General features: G+C 53.4%; 1 protein-coding gene and 1 long non-coding RNA gene across 5 annotated transcripts; one reads left to right on the top strand and one right to left on the bottom strand.

Annotated features, from left to right (window-relative positions):
- The first annotated feature begins 1,116 nt into the window (after nt 1-1,116).
- Nucleotides 1,117-16,684, top strand: SYCE1 (synaptonemal complex central element protein 1). Of its 4 annotated transcripts, XM_069460780.1 has the most exons (13): nt 1,117-2,964; nt 8,336-8,398; nt 9,118-9,177; nt 9,532-9,606; nt 10,250-10,297; nt 10,539-10,593; nt 11,244-11,333; nt 11,574-11,637; nt 12,382-12,448; nt 12,526-12,649; nt 12,727-12,837; nt 12,992-13,079; nt 13,291-16,684. In XM_069460780.1, exons 1-13 carry the CDS (start codon nt 2,895-2,897, stop codon nt 13,366-13,368), a joined length of 993 nt encoding a protein of 330 aa, XP_069316881.1. In that variant the 5' UTR covers nt 1,117-2,894; the 3' UTR covers nt 13,369-16,684. The 4 variants fall into 4 exon arrangements, with proteins under 4 accessions (XP_069316881.1, XP_069316880.1, XP_069316879.1 ...); XM_069460779.1 differs by having other exon boundaries at nt 12,727-13,079; XM_069460778.1 differs by having other exon boundaries at nt 12,992-13,358.
- LOC138376471 (uncharacterized) lies at nt 3,687-12,571 on the bottom strand. The gene is made up of 3 exons (XR_011231668.1): nt 12,507-12,571; nt 11,733-11,938; nt 3,687-5,108 (listed from the first exon to the last, which is right to left on the bottom strand). It is a non-coding gene; the product is annotated as an uncharacterized lncRNA (long non-coding RNA).
- Nucleotides 16,685-17,345: the final 661 nt, after the last annotated feature.

Genomic DNA, 17,345 nt, shown 5'->3' with positions numbered 1-17,345 from the left:
TCACTCATTCTCTCACTAGGTGTCAACAACTGCACTGGGCATGGTATATATGCTTGGTAGACACCAGGCAAATCTTATTTTATAGAGGACAGTTCAGACATCTATGAGGCCAGGTTCTTCTTTTTATCTTGCATACCATTTTTGTAGCCAACTATTAGATTTAACAACTTTCTGGGTCCAACTCCAATCCCTCTCTCCTAAGGAAGACAACTGGCATGTTCCCCAGCTCCCATCCATCCTCCCTTCTGGAAGCACTTACTCATTGCTCTCTGGTGAGTGACATCTCCCTGTTCTAGTCTCCTGAGGTCTGAGGTCTGATCATTTCCTAGCTCTAGGAGGACACCTGTAGCCTATGTCTGGCCACCAGCGACCTCCATCCCGCAGGCACTGTGGTTGGTTCATCTCTGGGCAAGTGACAAAGTCAGGGCATTCAAATAACCACTGGACAATAGTCTCTCTTTTATCTGAGGCTGCTTAGCTGATAAAATGGAAAACTGGAGCTGCTGGATGCCGCCGTGTGACCGGAAGCACTCGGGAAAGGGGCCGTACGAAGGCCACAGGGGCCAGAGTTTCAGAGACAGCACTCGGGGTCCTGGGGTCAGACCCCCTCCCCAACTGGACAGTGACGTGAGCACACGGAGTCACTTCCTGGTTGGCTAGTTTCAGGTTGTCTTTTAACTTTTAACCAAAAGTGTCCTAATACATCTCTTCACTCATTCATTTGTTGCTTAATTAGTAAGTTTTACCATCTACAAGAGCCTATCCTGAGTATACATCAAAGTCAGAGAGGGTGAAGGCGCTATCCCTGCCCTCGAGGGACTTGCGATTTAGTGGATAAGGTACGACCAGGCCCCAGTCAGCACACAGAAGGCACCACGCAACACATGTCCCAGGCCCAGTGTGGAAAATAAAGAATGTGGGAGGCCAGAGCAGGTCAGTCAGTGAGAGCCTGTCAGACCAAGGGAGTGAATGAGACTTGTAACATTAAAAATGTATACTCTGTGAAAGACCATGTTCAGAGAACAAAAACACAAGCATCAAGCTGATAGGAAATATTTCGAAAATATATATCTGGAGAAGAATTTATATTAAAAGTATACTAAGAACTTTTAAAAATCGACAATAAGAAGACAAACAAACCAATTAAAAATGAGTAAAGATCTGAACATACACCTCAACAAAGAAGAAACAGAGTTGGCAAATGATCATACAAAAAGATGTTCAACATCATATATCATTAGGGAATAGCAAATTACAAGAACAATGAGCACGGCACAACTTTTAAAATTGCTAAACTCTAAAAACGTGACAAACCATTGCTGGAGGAAAGACAGGAATTCTCATTCATTGCTGGCAGAATGCATCATGGTACAGTCACTTTAGAAGACAATGTAGGAGGCCAGAATATTCTACCCCAAAATATGACTGTAGAAGACCACAATATACCACCCCAAGATATACTTTTTTGTTTTCTTTTGAGACAGGGTCTTATACTGTCACTCCGGCTGGAGTGCAGTGACATGATCACAGCTCACTGCCTCCTTGAACTTCCAGGTTGGAGGGATCATCAGCCTCCCAAATAGCTGGGACCACAGGCGTGCGCCACCACACCCAACTAATTTTGTGTGTGTGTGTGTGTGTGTGTGTGCAGACAGGTTCTCACTATATTGCCCAGGATAGTCTTGAACTCCTGGCCTCAAATAAGCTTCCCACCTTGGCCTCCCAAAGTGTTAGGATTCTAGGCATGAGTCACCATGCCCAGCCCAGCATAAGGATTATTTTGAGACACTACATACACAGGAGCTCTAAAAACAGGCTGGAAGTTACCTTTTGGCAAGAGAAATTTACATCTATAAAGGAAACTTACCTCCATTTGTAAAGGTGTCTCCCTCTCACACCAAGAAGAAGATGACTAAATCCGAGAGATTCTTATCAATAGACAAGGCACCACTTAAATCTGGACAGCAAATCTTACTCTTGTTTACCTTGCTTTTCCTGGTTACCTCCCACTACTGACCCTATACCCTAAACCCTAACCCTAAACCCTGAACGCTCACCTTAGCCCTTGGCCCTGGCTCTAACCCTAAACCTAACTCCAACCCCAACCTTCCCCCTTCCCCTATCCCTACATCCTAACCCTACCCTGACGGTGGTCATGACCGTGACCCTAAACTCTCACCATTATCCCTGACCCTTACCTTGGCCTAAACCCTAAACCCTAACCTAACCCGACTCTGACCCTCCCGATAACCCCTAACCCTAACTCTCATCCCTGGCCCTAACCCCAACACCACCCCCAAAGGTAACCCGAACCCCTAACCCCAAATCTAACGCTGAACCCTGTGTCTTAACCCTTAATCCTCAACCATAACCCCCAAACATAAACCCTAACTCCTAGCCCTGACCCCGACCCCTGCCCAGACTCCAACACTGACCCTAACCCCAATCCTACCCCCAAACCCTAAACATAACCCTAACTAACCTTTAACCCCTCACCCTAATCGAAATGGGACTGCCCTTCACAGGAGGAACGCAGAACGCAGGCGCCCACACGGACACTGGCTCCCACATGGCTACCTAACTGGGGGCGGGGCTTCGGCAGGTTTGTGCACATGCGCACTTCCTCCTCTTCGCCTGACCAATGCCGGGCCTGCAAGGCTAAGGCGGCTCTGACGTTCTCTTAACAGGTCTTGCCGGCCTAGCAGCCTGAGGCATGCGCACTGGCTGCTGGGCAGGGGCACCAGACCGTTACCCACCTGCCCTCTCGCAAGGAGAGAGCCGCGCGAGGGCGCACTGCGCAGGCGCACTGCAGAGCGTTCCCCGCCCCCGGCCAGGGTTTGGTCCAATCACCGATCGAAGTGCGGAAAGCGCCGGCGGTGGCCGCCTGAGAGGAAATGGCGGGCAGGTCCGGGCCTTCGAAGGCAGAGCCCGCGGGCGCCGTGGAGCGGGCTGAGAAGGCCGGAGGTAGCGGCGGGAGGCCGGCGGGAGGGTGGAGGGCCTCCCTCCGACACCGGGCTTGAGGAGAGGCTGAGGACGGGGTCTGAACTCGCCGGGGCGGGCCGGGCTGTGGGCCGCGGGCGGCGGCCGAGTCTTTGGTTCCGACCGTAGTGACGGAAATGCCCTTGAAGCTCTCGTGAGGAGAAATGTCAACTGTCGTACAAAGACGAGGGTCATTTACGCGCATGCCCACCGCCCAGTGTTAACACGTGGAGCGCCCGCCGTGTCTGCGCCGGCCGGTCAGGGTTTGGGTGATTCGTCAAAAGGCACCTTTCTCTCCCTGCGGAGAATGGCCAGCGCACCTCTGGCATCCTGCGCTTTCCGGGTGCCACCAACCTGAGGGGATCGTAACTCCCCGTTATTCCCAGCCCAGTCCCCGCACGTGCCACATCGCCCCCATGGGTCGCAGGGGCTCTTGGCCGTGGAGCCCCCGCCCGAACGGGTCCCCGCCCCTCGGCCTCTGCCCTCCGCCCTCCTCGGTCCCCCGCCCCTCGGCCTCTGCCCTCCGCCCTCCTCGGTCCCCCCGCCCCTCGGCCTCTGCCCTCCGCCCTCCTCGGTCCCCCGCCCCTCGGCCTCTGCCCTCCGCCCTCCTCTGTCCCCCGCCCCTCGGCCTCTGCCCTCCGCCCTCCTCGGTCCCCCGCGCCCCTCGGCCTCTGCCCTCCGCCCTCCTCGGGGTCCCCCGCGCCCCTCGGCCTCTGCCCTCCGCCCTCCTCGGTCCCCCGCCCCTCGGCCTCTGCCCTCCGCCCTCCTCGGTCCCCCGCGCCCCTCGGCCTCTGCCCTCCGCCCTCCTCGGTCCCCCCGCCCCTCGGCCTCTGCCCTCCGCCCTCCTCGGGTCCCCCGCCCCTCGGCCTCTGCCCTCGGCCCTCCTCGGGTCCCCCGCGCCCCTCGGCCTCTGCCCTCCGCCCTCCTTGGTCCCCCCGCCCCTCGGCCTCTCCCCTCCGCCCTCCTCGGTCCTCCGCCCCTCGGCCTCTGCCCTCTGCCCTCCGCCCTCCTCGGTCCCCCGCCCCTCGGCCTCTGCCCTCCGCCCTCCTCGGGTCCCCCGCCCCCCACTTACAGTGCCCCAAGGATTTGTGCCGGGCGCCCCCTCCGGCCCGTCTGCACTGATGCAGGCTCCGTACGCGGCCGGTGCCCCGCCGTGCTTTTACAAAGTCCAGGTTTGAATACTGAAATAAGCTTAGCACAGAAAGCTCACTGGGGCAGGGCGTAACCCCAGCGACAGCCCTCAGCTAAGGGCACAGAGGACGCCCAGCGACCGGTGCGTGCATGCCCGTTTCGTGAAGCTCCTCCTGTGACCCACACTGGCTAAATGGGCCTTTCAGCCTCAGCTTCGTGGTCCTCAAATAAGCTAGTATGTTTAGAGGAAGGTTCCGGCGACTTCACCGGCGTCAGTCAGTCTGAGCCGCCGTAATAGAAATATTGCAGCACGAGTGGCCTATGAACAGCAGAAATGTGTTTCTTACAGCCCTGGAGGCTGCGAGTCCAAGACCCAGGGCCGGGCAGTTTCATCATCTGGTCGGGCCCTGCCTCCTGGTTCGCAGACTCCTCTCTTCTCGCTGTGTCCTCACTCGGGGGAAGCTGCTATGCAGCTCTCCGGGGTCTCTTACAGGGACACTAATTCTGTTCCTGAGGGCTCCACCCTCATATCCTAGTCACCTCCCAAAGGTATCACCCTGAATGTCATCCCACTGGGGGCCAGGATTTCAGCGTAGGGATTACGGGGAGCGGGGACACACACATGCAGTCGGTAGCAACCAGCAATGGAAGAAATTTAAAGGACAAGATTCCAGTTTCAGTCTATCAGGTTGCTTAACAAGGGGGACAGGGGTACCATCTAGTGTCAGGGACACTCTGGGGACACAAACCCTTCCATGCAGAGCCGGTAGGAATACCGGTGGGTAAAGGTTTTAAAGTTGCCCATCTGGCAGGATTTTTAGCATTTAGATTGCTTTTTCCCCTTTTCAGTCACCTTTCAATAGAAAATCTCATGAAGCACACAGATGCACGGACTGAATGAAGTCGCTGGAGCCTCGGTGGTGGCAGCACAACGTGGGGAGGGAATGGTGAAATCCAGCTGTACAACGCATAACGCAGAATACTGGTGCAGTGGGTTTCTGAAATGGGGAAGAAATTTAATAAAAATTCTGTTAAATGAAATCTACTTTAAATTATTAGCTATAATTATACTGACACAGCATGATTTTCAAAAGAGATATTTTTATGAGAGAAAAGCAAATTGGAAAAACTGCAGTGATTACAGACCTGCATAGGTTGCACAGAAAACTGTCCGGAGGCTGTTTTCCCCATCAATGACTCTAAGAAGGGGACTTGGATTTAGCAGGGAATGCAGAGGTGAGGGGACATTTTGGATCTTATTGTTTGATTTTTCTATTAGGAATATGTAGGTACTACTTTAAATGAATAAGAACTTTAAAATTAAGGCAGAAAGAAGGGGACATTTTTCAATGTTATTTCAGGATCAGATGTTGATATCTATCACTTGTCCCACCTGTTTCTGAAGCTACATGGGATTCCGTAATACGTCACTTTGTACTTTCTTTCCCTTTAATATATCTAGAATATCTTTTCATTTTAACACATGGATCTATCTTCTTTTCAATGGCTATGCAATATTCTGTAGTGTGGATGAACCATAAATCCCCTGCTGATGGGCACTCAAATTGTTTCCTACTTTTGCTTTGACAAATATTGTTTCAACATCATTGAACATGCCTTTTGCCTACTTCACTGAGGTTATCTAATGGATAAATTCCTAGAGGTGGAATTTTGTCTTCAAAATGTAGCCAAAATGCCCTCTAAAAGCTTGCATCGGTTTTTGCAGTCTCTGTCAGTGGATACCAGTGCCAGTTTCCACACATCATTGCTGACACTGGGTACTATCAGACTTAATCTTTACCAGTCTGCTAGGTGCAATATGTTGATTTGCATTTCTTTAATTATGATTGAGGTGTAGTACATACTCAAATATTTATTGGCCATTTGTGTAATTTTTTGTTACATGTCTCTCCTTTTCTCCACTCTTTTGTAGAAATGAGTTTACCTTCTCTATATTGATTTGATTGGCAGATTTTTTTTTTTTTTTTGAGACAGAGTCTCACTCTGTTGCCCGGGCTAGAGTGCCGTGGCGTCAGCCCAGCTCACAGCAACCTCAAACTCCTGAGCGCAAGCGATCCTCCTGCCTCAGCCTCCCGAGTAGCTGGAACTACAGGCATGCGCCACCATGCTCGGCTAATTTTTTCTATATATATTTTTAGTTGTCCATATAATTTCTTTCTATTTTTTTTTTTTTCAGTAGAAATGGGGTCTTGCTCTTGCTCAGGCTGGTCTCGAACTCCTGAGCTCAAACGATCCACCCGCCTCGGCCTCCCAGAGTGCTAGGATTACAGGCGTGAGCCACTGTGCCTGGCCTGATTGGCAGATTTTTAAAAACTTTTTATTACAGAAAAACTTAAGCATATACAAAAGTAGAGAACAAAGTATAATTATTCCATGAATCCATCTTCCAGCTTTAACAATGATCAGCTCTCGAACAATTTTGCTCATTCTTTTTTTTTTTTTTTTGGTGGCAGGGGACAGGGACTTGCTCTATTGCCTGGCATGGAGTGCAGTGCAGTCATAATAATTAACTGCATCCTTAAACTCCTGGGCCCAAGTGATCCTGCTGGCTCAGCCTCCCAAGTAACTGGGACAACAGGCCCACTAGTTTTATTATTATTTGTAGATTTGTAGAGATGGGATCTTACTATGATGTCTAAGGTGGTTTCAAAGTCCTGGGCTCAAGCAATCCTCCAACCCTGGCCTCTCAAAATGCTGGGATTACATTTGTGAGCCAGCACACCAACCCGATCTTATTTATTCTTTACCATTACCTAGTCCCTACCACCCATTCCACTATTGCAATTTAAAGCATCCCAGCATCATAAAATGTCACTCATAAATATTTCCAGGTATATCTCTAAAAGACAAGTACTCTTCAGAAAAGTAATACCATTGTCACATCTCTATAACAACAATAATTCTTTTACTTCATCAAATATCTAGTCAGTTTTCAAATTTTACTGATTGTGTCATTAGTATTTGTTTATAGTGCATTTGTTTGAATCAAGATCCAATGACAAGGGTGGGCACAGTGGCTCATGCCTGTAATCCCAGCACTTTGGGAGACTGAGTCAGGAGGATTGCTTGCGGCCAGGAGTTGAAGACTAGCCTGAGCAAGAGCAAGACCCTGTCTCTACAAAAAATAGAAAAGTTAGATGGGCATGGTGGTACATACCTATGGTCCCAGCTACTCAGGAGGCTGAGGCAGGAGGATCACTTGAGCCCAGGAATTTGAGGTTGCTGTGAACTATAATGATGTCATTGCACTCTAGTCTGGGAGACAGAGTGAGACCCTATCTCAAAAAAACAAAAACCCAATGAGAGGCCATAGAGGTTGGTTCATGTGTCCCTTAAGGCCCTTTTTGTCTATAAGGGTCTTCTTTTCTCTCTGTTTTCCCCCTCAAAACTTACTTGTTAAACGAACTATGTTGTTTTTTCCTGTGGAGTTTCCCAGTCTGGATATTGCTAATTGCATCCCTGTGTGCCATGTAACATGTCATTCTATCCCTGTATTTCCTCTGAATTAGCATTTACATCCAGTACTTTCATGAGTATTAGCATCATTTCTTGGCAAGAGTTCACAATAGGTGCTGGTCTTATTACATCAGATGGCTCATGATGTCTGGTTACCATGAATAGTGATTTCCTAGATCTACTAATTCATTAGGTGGTTAAAAAAGTTTCCAATAACTAAAAACTAATATGAAATAATATTTTACAAGGAGGCTTCAGAATCAGTATTGATTATGTACAGGAAAGCTATTTGTATTTATGCATGTTTTAACTAGACATCGTACTGCATTTTCTTACTGGTCTGTGTTGTTTTGTATAAGAGTCTCCAGATCTTTTTAATTGTTTATGCCATCTGCCAGTTATAGTGATTTTTGACTCATTGTTCCAGTTTTTTAGACCTCATTTTTTCCTGCATTATTAGAGCAGGAGCTTTGACCTTACTTTGTACAGTCTTGGCAATGAGGGCTCACCCCACCCTCGCCAGGACTTCTGCGAAGGGGCTATCTGGTGTCATTTCACCTGTAGAGAAAAGCTGACCACGGAGCGGCCCGACTCATCTTGTGCCTGTCCACCTCAGGGGGAGGAGCAAGGCCACGGCTCTGGCTGGAGACCTGCCCGCAGCCCACCTCAGTCCCAGCTGGGGCTGTCGGATCCTTCCTCTGGCCTCTCACTCTACGGGATTCTGAAATGTTTAATTTTGTTTCCACAGGGCAGGACACATCCTCACAGAAGATTGAAGATTTAATGGAAATGGTGAAAAAGCTGCAGAAAGGTCACGTGTCTCCTCTGTGTCTGAGGCTCAACCTGAGGTTTGGGGTCAGGCTAATGTTGGTTCCATTCCAGGCCCCACAATTTATAAACTTGGGAAATTATCCCCTTTCTTTTAACATTTAATTCCTTGAACTAAAGATAGGGCCCCGTGATTCAAAACTAAAGCAGCATAAGGGCGTAAGGAGACAAAACATTTTCCCAAATCCCCGACCAGCCCCTCGCTGGTCAACCGTCAGCTCCACTGCCCTCCATCAGATCCAGAGCTGTCGCCACCCCCTCCCTCCCTTCCCCTCACCTCCTGCTGCACCCTCCTGGCTCACCCGGCTGCCGCCAGCCCCGGCCGTGTTCCCACCTCAGGGTGGGCTTTTGCACTGACTGCCTCCCACCTTCCCCAGAGAGCTGCAGGGCCTACCCTGCTCCCTTGGTTTGGGGCCCTCACGACAGCTTCCCATATCCAAGAAGTACTTCCCACTCCTTTGCCCTTTAACCCATTGCCCCACTTTATTCCTCTTGACCACAGTTCACAACCTGACTCGGTATCTCTCTTTGTTTCTTGTCTCACTCACTCAGAATGTGAGCCCCGTGAGGGCCCCACGCAGCACCTGCTTGCAGTAGGTGCTCAACAGTGTGTGTTGAGTGCAAGCAGCAGAGACACAGGGCTGGCAGCCACCCCGCCTCTGACTGCTTCCTCATCAGCTCAACCCCCTTTCCTCCCTGCAGCGGGAAGCCTGGAGCCCCGTGTAGAGGTCCTCATGAACCGGATTAATGAGGCTCAGCAAGGTGAGCAGAGGGGCCTTGGCTGCCAACCAGGACCAGCTACGTGGCTTCCTGGGTCCATTGCCAAATGGGAACACGGGCCCCTTGTTCCAGAATCACTGGTCGTTAGTGACAGCAACAGCAGAGCTAGTTACAGGGCACTCCTGCAGGCACCTGCCGTAGTCGTGTGCCCATAACCTGGCCCTGCTACCAGCCGAGCCTGGACGGAAGGGCCTGGACTCTGGAAGCCTCCGCTCCATCCGATCCGGGCCCCTCTAGGTTAGCCTGAAGGCACATGTGCAGTGTCACTGTTGGCAAGGGAATGTGCAGCTGGAGGCTGCACTCACACAATGTCTGTCCTTCTGCTCCTTGGTGAAGCAAAAAAGAAAGCAAATGCAGAGCTAGGAGAGGCTCAGACCATCTGGGAGGCCCTGCAGGAGGAACTGGACTCACGTAAGCAAGCCACGGGTCACCCGAAGTCCCCACACTGTCACAAGCCTCTTCCAACCCTGTATTCCAGACACTTGGCACCTTTGCCAGGGCTAAGGCCCCTTCTCCCTCTCCAGTCTCATGTCCCCTCCTCTCTGCTGGTGGGAGTGTTCAGGAAACACCCTCCAGACACTCTCCTGCCTCAAGGCTTTTGCCAGGCTGCTCCCTGTGCACCCCAGATACTATGGGTTCCTCTTACCTCCTGTCATCAGTCAGCTCTGAGCCCCAGTGTCCCCTCCTCAGACAGGCCTTCCCCTATCACCTCATCTAGAGAAGGCACCTGCCCTCGTCTAGTCACAAGCCCCTGCTGCTTGTGTTTCTCCACAGCCCTCATTCCCTCCGTGAGTGTGTGTGCTTTCTCCCCACTCCGTGTAGCGGTGTGGGCATCCTGCAGAGCCCTCACAGCCACCTCTGCAGACACGAGGCCCTGGGGTGCTCACAGGCAGTATGGGCACCAGAGGACAGGGGAGGGGTCTCACCCAAAGGGGTCCACATTTGGGTTGGGGGCAGGGCTGTACCCAGCCTCCCATGTGACTGTGGACAAGCCCTGTCCCTGGGGGTGCAGTGGGGTGGTCTCTGATGCCTGAACGTGTCACTGTGTTTCCAGTGCGTGGAGAGAAAGTACGACTGAAGGAGATCTTGAACAAAAAACAAGGTATTTACAGTTCCCCTGTCTCCAGGCTTTTGCCTTTGCCACCCCAGAAGCCCACTCTCCCCATGACAGCTGGAGCCTTTTGAAACCTGCCTCAGCTCGCGTCCCTCCTGTGGCTTCCACCAGACGCACAGGAAATGTCAAAGCCCAGTCGGGTGTCCATGGACCTGACGTGACCCAGCCCTGTTCCCTCTGCCCAAACCCAGTGCCTTGGTGGCCCTCACGGCCGCTGCTCTCCCTGCAGAGACCCTGAGGCTGCTCCGGCTGCACTGCCAGGAGAAGGAGAGCGAGGCTCAGAGGTAAGAGCTCCTGGCTGAGCCTGGCTCTGCCCTGCCCTTCCCTCTGGGGATCGGAGGGAGTAGGGGAGACTCGGGCCCGCAGCTCTCACTTTCTCCCTCTGTACAGAGGGGAGGCCGGAGAATGCTTTCCCCTCTGGGCTCCAACAGCAGGTGGCAGTGCGGAGGGCGGCCCTCGGCGGCATAACCACTGCTACGCTGTCGGCCAAAGGTCTTCAGCAGGTCTTTGTTCTGTGCCTTTTACTCTTTAGCATCCAGCTCCTTGGCTGGCTGTTCACGCATCCGTCTGTTCATTTAGGCACTGAGACGACCATCTGTTCGTTCTCTGTCCACCCGTTATCCTTCCTTCCGTCTCTCTACCCCCTAATGCTTCTGTCGCTGTTCTGTTACCAGAGGCCTGAGCCCTGGTACCCTGAGGAGGGGACTGTTTGGAAACTCAGATGATAGGAAGGTGTGTGTGCATTTGCCCTGGACCACGTCCATGCCGCTCTCTCTAAACCTGAGGGCCAATGCTCATGTCAGCCCCTGCCCATCACAGGTGACACAGACAGGCCTCGGTGCAGACGGATGCAATAGCCCTAAGCAAAGGAGGCCGAAGCCCCATCCCAGCCCCTCCTGGGGAGTCCTTAACAGAACACCTCGCCTCTTCCCAGGAAGCACACCGTGTTGCAGGAGTGCAAGGAGAGAATTTCTGCCCTGAACTCCCAGATTGAAGAAGAGAAGGACAAACAGAGGCGGCTGAGGTAAACCTCAGTGCCTCATGCCTGGGAGGTTAGGATGGGTTGCAGTAATGTCAAGAATGGGGCCCGAGGAGGGGCCGGCTGAGCTGAGCCTTGGAGGGTCAAGGTGGTGACGGTGCCTCCAGTGGTGCAGAGCGTGGGCAAAGCCCCCCAAGCTCTATGCCTGAAACCCCTGGCCCAGACCAGGCTGTGAAGGTGGGGTCTCAGCCCACAGCCCCCTGTGCCTCTGTGGTTGGCTCCCAGGTTGGATTTCGAGGAGCAGCTGGAGGACCTGATGGGCCAGCACAAGGATCTCTGGGAGTTCCACGTGAGTCCCTCAGAGCCACTCCTGCCACCTCCACATCCTCCCTGGCAGGACCAGGCCCAAACCCTGGCGTCATCCCGGGGCCTTCTCCCTCTCACGTGCCACACCCAGTGGCCGAGCAAGCCGTGGTGGTGCTAAGGTCAGCATCGCCCCGAGTCCGTCCCCTTGTCACCGTCCTTGGGTGCCCGGCGTCCTCACTGCTGATCCTGCCCACACGTTCCTGCTGCCCTCTGCGTCTGCCCAGTGGTCAGGAGGATCCCTGATCAGAGTTCTCCATTGGGGACGTCCATGGATGTGTCTGTGACTGTCACACACAGGGGAGACACTGAGGTCCAAGGCAGCCATGGTTTGCCCCTGGGGGATCCCAGGCCCCAAACAAGAATATAGCGGAGATTTGGTGTTAGGAGGGAAGGGGCTGGTGAGGAGGCCCCGGCAGGAGGAAGGGGAAGGGAAGAGCGGCAGGCTGTGCTGGTAACCAGCGTCCAGATAACAGCCCCGAGTTGTAGTGTTTGCAGGGTTCCCTGTTGTAAAGAACATCGCATGAGCCTCTTCACCATGGCACTGTGGGCGTGGCAGGTGACAGAGGTCCGGGGGAGGCGGTGACCAGTGCAAGGGCCTTGAGACTGGACTGTGGCTGTTCTGCATGTAGAGGCAGAGTAGCAGGAAGTGAGGCCTGGTGAGCAGCTTCTTTGGGACATGGGGCAGAGGGCTGGGAGGTGCAGACAGGCCTCCTTTCTGCCCCCTCAGAAGCCGGAGCAGCTGGCAAGGGAGATCTGTGCCCTGGACAGCAGCAAGGAGCAGCTGCTCAAGGAAGGTGAGGCCAGGGACAACGGAGGGCCCTTATCTGACCTCACCTGCCCTCACCTGCTCACCTGCCCCTTCCCGCTGCAGAGAAGCTGGTGGAGGCAAAGCTGGAGGATGTGAAGCATCGACTGTGCTCCCTGTGTGGGGCCGAGGGTCCCTCCACCATCACTGAGGGGCTCTTCCTTCGCAGCCAGGAGGCTGCAGCGGCCGTGTAAGATGTGGAGGTGGAGGGGGTGGGAGGAGGGAGAGGTGGGTGCTGACCGTCCCCTACGGCCCCCCACCATCCAGGCAGCTGTTCCAGGAGGAGAACAGGAAGGCTGAGGAGCTCCTGGCAGCTGCGGCCCAGCACCACCAGCAGCTGCAGCAGAAGTGCCAGGAGCTGCAGCAGAAGCGGCAGAGGTGGGCGTGGGGCCCCGGCTCCCCTCAACCCTCCCCAGGAACGTGGCCGAGCGTGTCTCTCCTCTCCTCTCCACCTGTCTTTGTGTCTCTTCACAACCTCTTGTCCCTCACCCCTTTCCCCTCCTCCTCCCCGATCCCACCCTTGACCATCCAGACTGAAGGAAGAGCTGGAAAAGCACAGGGCGCAGGCCCCTGCCCAGGCCCACGGCACGGAAGAGGAAGGGGCTGGCCCAGGAGAGGTGGTGAGCCCAGAACTGGGTGGCAGGGAGCAGAGACAGCTTCTGAAGGGGGCTGGGGGTGGGAGGACAAGAGGGATGCTGGGAGTTCTTAGAGGACGGTCTGTGGGGAAGGGCGTTCCTCAGGGGACACAGCCAAGGTGTTGGGGGCTGGGAGGGGACGGTGTGGGCATGGGGATGGGTAGAGATCCTCACCCTGGACCTTGACCTCCCATAGGCCAGTCCCAAGCCCCTAAAAGTCCATGAGGAGAAAGACCTGGAGCTGTCCACTGAGCACGGACTGATGCTCTCCTAGGCCAGAGGACACATGCTACCCCCGACCTCGTCCTGAGGGACTTCAGGAAATAAATGCATAATTTTTGTATAACCCACCTCAGCCGAGTCTGTGCTGGGGGGCGGGGGGGTCAGACCTGAAACCCATAGGCCACTGGGACTCGGTGAAACCTGGGCCAGAGCTGTACACAGGCAGCTGATGAAGGCTCCTTGACCTCCGGGTCTCTGGACTGCTTGCCTCTGGGACCTGGCAGGCTAGTCTGGGTCTCCAGGCAGACGGATGCCGGCCGGAGACGCTCTCACCCGGGCCCACCCTCACACACACACATCTTGTGACGATTTCTGCAATTCTTTCATACAGGCCTGGACTGCAGACTCCCAGAAATTAAAAAATGAGCATCAGTGAGCTGGGGTCCTAAAACCAATCAGTTCCACGCCGTAGTCCCCACTGGTCAGATGAGAAAAAGAAATGTGATTTGAGGCTGTGTGTGGTTTGTGCTCTCACGGACAGAAAATATGTAACTAAGGCACTTGCTGACAGGAACATGTTATGTCAGAAGTTCTCAGTGTGCAGGAAGTCGTTCAGTTAGGACTTACACTGTGTGCACCCGAAGCGGGCTTCAGAGTCACCAAAATGCATGGATCCAGTTAATGCCAACCATGGAGCCTCACTGCCTGTGTGGGCATACAGCGATGAGCAACAGAGAACCCTTTTCTTGACAAGTTCACACACAGGGTGGGCCAGTAACACGGTGGGCTGGGGAGCAGGCCCCTCTGGAGAGCGCGCCATGGAGGGAGGGAAGAACATGCCGAGGAGGAGGAGGAGTTCTTCACTCAGTCCAGAACGGACCGAATCCCAAAGTTCCATCCCTCAGTTCCCTAACTATAAGACGGCGTTAGTCCTACCTGTGTTAGAGATGAACTCAAAAAACACTATCAAAAAGAACTTACCTCAAGTGGAAATCAGAAAATACGTAGAACTGAATGGCTATAAAGACATCACATTTAAAAGCTCCAATTCAGCTAAGCCCATGATTAAAAGGAACTTTTTAGCTTTTGTTAAATCGATAATAAAAACCAAAAATCAACCAATGATTAGTTCAATTGATGAATAAAAGACCTTTGACAAAAACTAGAGCTAGAAGGCAACTTCCTTTAGACTTACTGGTGAAATGTTTAGTGTTTCATGTTGGGAATAATTCAAGGATATTTGCTATATTCAGATACTATTCATCATACTGGAAGTTCTGGACAGTGAAACAGGTGAGAAAGGCATAAAAGTTTACATGCTTTACAAACCTAAAAGAATCCACAGATAAGTTGCAGAATGGCTAAGTAGTATAAAAGTTTGCTAAATACCTGTCAATATTAAAAAGTCAACTTTACAGCTAGATACCAGGGCACGGGATCCACAGCGGCAGCCCCCACACAGCCCCTCCACTGAAGAGAGAATAGCAAGCGAAGCTCCCAGGCCCACCAATGTCTTCTGCCACCATTTGATTTGTCTGACACCTCCAAATCTCCAGTTGAAGTCTGATCCCCATTGTTGGAAGTGGCGCTTAATGGGAGGTGCTTGCCTCACGGGGGCAAATCCCTCAGGAGTGGATTCATGTCCTCCCTCTTACTCATTGCCATGAGACCTGGCTACTCAAGCGTCTGCGCCTCCCCCCCTCTCCTGCCTCCTCTGGCTGTATGATCTCCGCATAGGCCGGCTCCCCTTCTCCTTCCACCATGAGTAGAAGCAGCCTGAAGCCTTCAGCAGAACTGAGCAGATGTTGGCACCATGCTTCTTACGCAGCCTGCAGAACCATGAGCCAAATAAACACCTGTTCCTTATAAATAACCCAGCCTCAGGTATTCCTTTATAGCAACACTAAACAGACTAAAACACCTTCAGATTACACGAGTGGGTCACCATCCTGGTACACTGTTGGCTCTCTGCCACAACCTACAACCTACACTCCCAAGCCTAAAGGGAAATCTGGCAAAGGTTACCACTATCTGTGCCTTTCTAGAAGTTAATGGAGATGATTGCTTGCCCCAGGAGGCAGCTGCCTCCTGTCTCAACCCCTTGGGGAAGACAGCTTACCTCTTGGTTCCTCTCCTATTCCCCGACTCCAGCTTCCCACCATGAACTCTCGTCCTGCCTCCTTGCCTTTGTGTCCCCCCTCAAATCCATATGTTGGTGCCCTAACTCCCATTGTGATAGTATTTGGAGACAAAGTATTTGGGCAGTAATTCGGGCCATATTAGGTCTTTAGGGTAAGGCCCTCATGGGGAGATCAGTGGCTTTATAAGAAGAGGACTATCTCTCCCCTTTTCCCACCACACACAAGAACCAAGGAGAGACCATCTGCGAGCCAGCAAAAAAGCCAGCACATTGATCCTGGACTTTGCAGCTTCCAGAACTATGAGAAATAGATTTCTGTTGTTTAAGCCGCCCAGCCTATGATATTTCACTATTGCATCCTGAGCAGACTAAGACAAATTCAATGAACACAATGAGTTCACTGCTAATATCTGCATGAAGGTTGGAAGCTGATGCTGAGTGGTTCAGTAGGGTCACTCTGGAACACTTCTTGTTGCAACAAAATGTCGACTGAATTTAAGGCCATTGAGAGAGAAATAATTTGATAAAGGTTTACTGGAAGCCAAATGTGAGGATCGATGTGGGCAAACACACCAGCGAAGTTAGCAGTGTTCCAGAGTCTGTTACAAGTTGGACATTTTATGGGAGAGTTTAGAAGAAAGGAGGGTATTCCTCAACCTCGACTTGTCCTTTTCCATTGGAGGGTACATACGGAAGTCGCAGTCATTGGCTACAGGTTGCAATATACAGGCTGAGATGTCCGTGTTCAAGACAATCAGTAAAATTTCATGATTCAGAAATAAACCAGCGTCCTTTTCAATGTCAGAGGTAAGTTTAGGTTTCAACATTATCAATCCCTTCTCGTAGGGAACAGAGCAGGTCAGGGTTAGGTAGGTCAGGAAACGCTAGGATTATTCCTCCCTCCAAAGAGAACTTTGTTTCTTCTCAATTTGGAGAGACTCATTCCAGTAAACTTACTGGCGTGATGTCACCTAAGGCGGCGTGCTTTAGAGTGCGCGTGATGATAAACAGTGTTTTCAGAATAACAGAGTCTCTGATGTGAATGGCGCTTCCTGCACGCGGAGCTGGGACCCCACAGCAGGACCCCAGGGTCCGTGGCCTCCCCGTAGGCCACGTGCTTGGAAAGGAAGACTCGTCACCCGACCGTCTTAGTCTGTGTGCGCGGCCAGGCCGCTAGGGCTGGGGGCGGGGCGCTCCCTTCCCTAATGGAAACGCAGCCGCAGCTCCCCTCCCCCCCGCCGCGCCCGCGCCCGCAGCTCCCCCCCCCCGCAGGCCCCCCCCCGCAGCGCCCCCCCCGGCAGCGCCCGCCCCCCCCCGCAGCGCCCCCCCCCCGCCCCGCAGCTCCCCCCCCGCAGCGCCCCCCCCCCGCCGCGTCCTCCCCGCAGCGCCCCCCCCCCCGCAGCTCCCCCCCCCCCCGCCGCTCCCGCAGCTGAAACAGAAATTGCTCGCCGCCCGCACCCACAGCTCCCACCCCAGCCCCGAGAACCTGCATAAACCCACCCGGACTTCCGGGCGGGGCGGCTTCTCGGGGTCCACTCGCGGGCCCCTCTCTCGACCGTCACCCCCACCGGGGCGCCCCAGTAAATCCTCTCCACTTACCCTTCCGACTCTGCCCGTCCGTCTGTCTGCGGCGCCGGCTGCTTCAAAGGAGCCTTACGTCTGGCGCCGAGACCGGGACGCACTTTAACTTTCGGCGGCGCCGCCTCCCCGGACTCGGTCCTGAAACGCCCGAGACCGGGAGGCTCGTGAGACGCGGCGGCTTCTCGCTCCGGGCCGGGCGGGACCGGCGCTGCGCCCCCGCGTGGCAGCGCGTGGAAGTGCAAGGACGGCGGAGCCCCTGCCGCTCTTTCCCGGCGCCTAGTCCCGTTCACCAGGACGTCACCGCCTCC

Source organism: Eulemur rufifrons, chromosome 28, assembly GCF_041146395.1.
Source record: "Eulemur rufifrons isolate Redbay chromosome 28, OSU_ERuf_1, whole genome shotgun sequence".
NCBI lineage: Eukaryota > Metazoa > Chordata > Mammalia > Primates > Lemuridae > Eulemur > Eulemur rufifrons.
The sequence above is the reverse complement of the archived record's forward strand: the minus strand, read 5'-3'. Positions and strand labels throughout refer to the sequence as shown.

Excerpts from the sequence above, each read along its gene's own strand:
- SYCE1 (XM_069460777.1), top strand. The coding sequence starts at position 2,895 with ATGGCGGGCAGGTCCGGGCCTTCGAAGGCAGAGCCCGCGGGCGCCGTG. Across the intron at positions 10,594-11,243 it reads AAGGAGAGCGAGGCTCAGAG|GAAGCACACCGTGTTGCAGG; the intron begins GTAAGAGCTCCT and ends GCCTCTTCCCAG. Across the intron at positions 12,650-12,726 it reads CAGGAGGCTGCAGCGGCCGT|GCAGCTGTTCCAGGAGGAGA; the intron begins GTAAGATGTGGA and ends CCCACCATCCAG.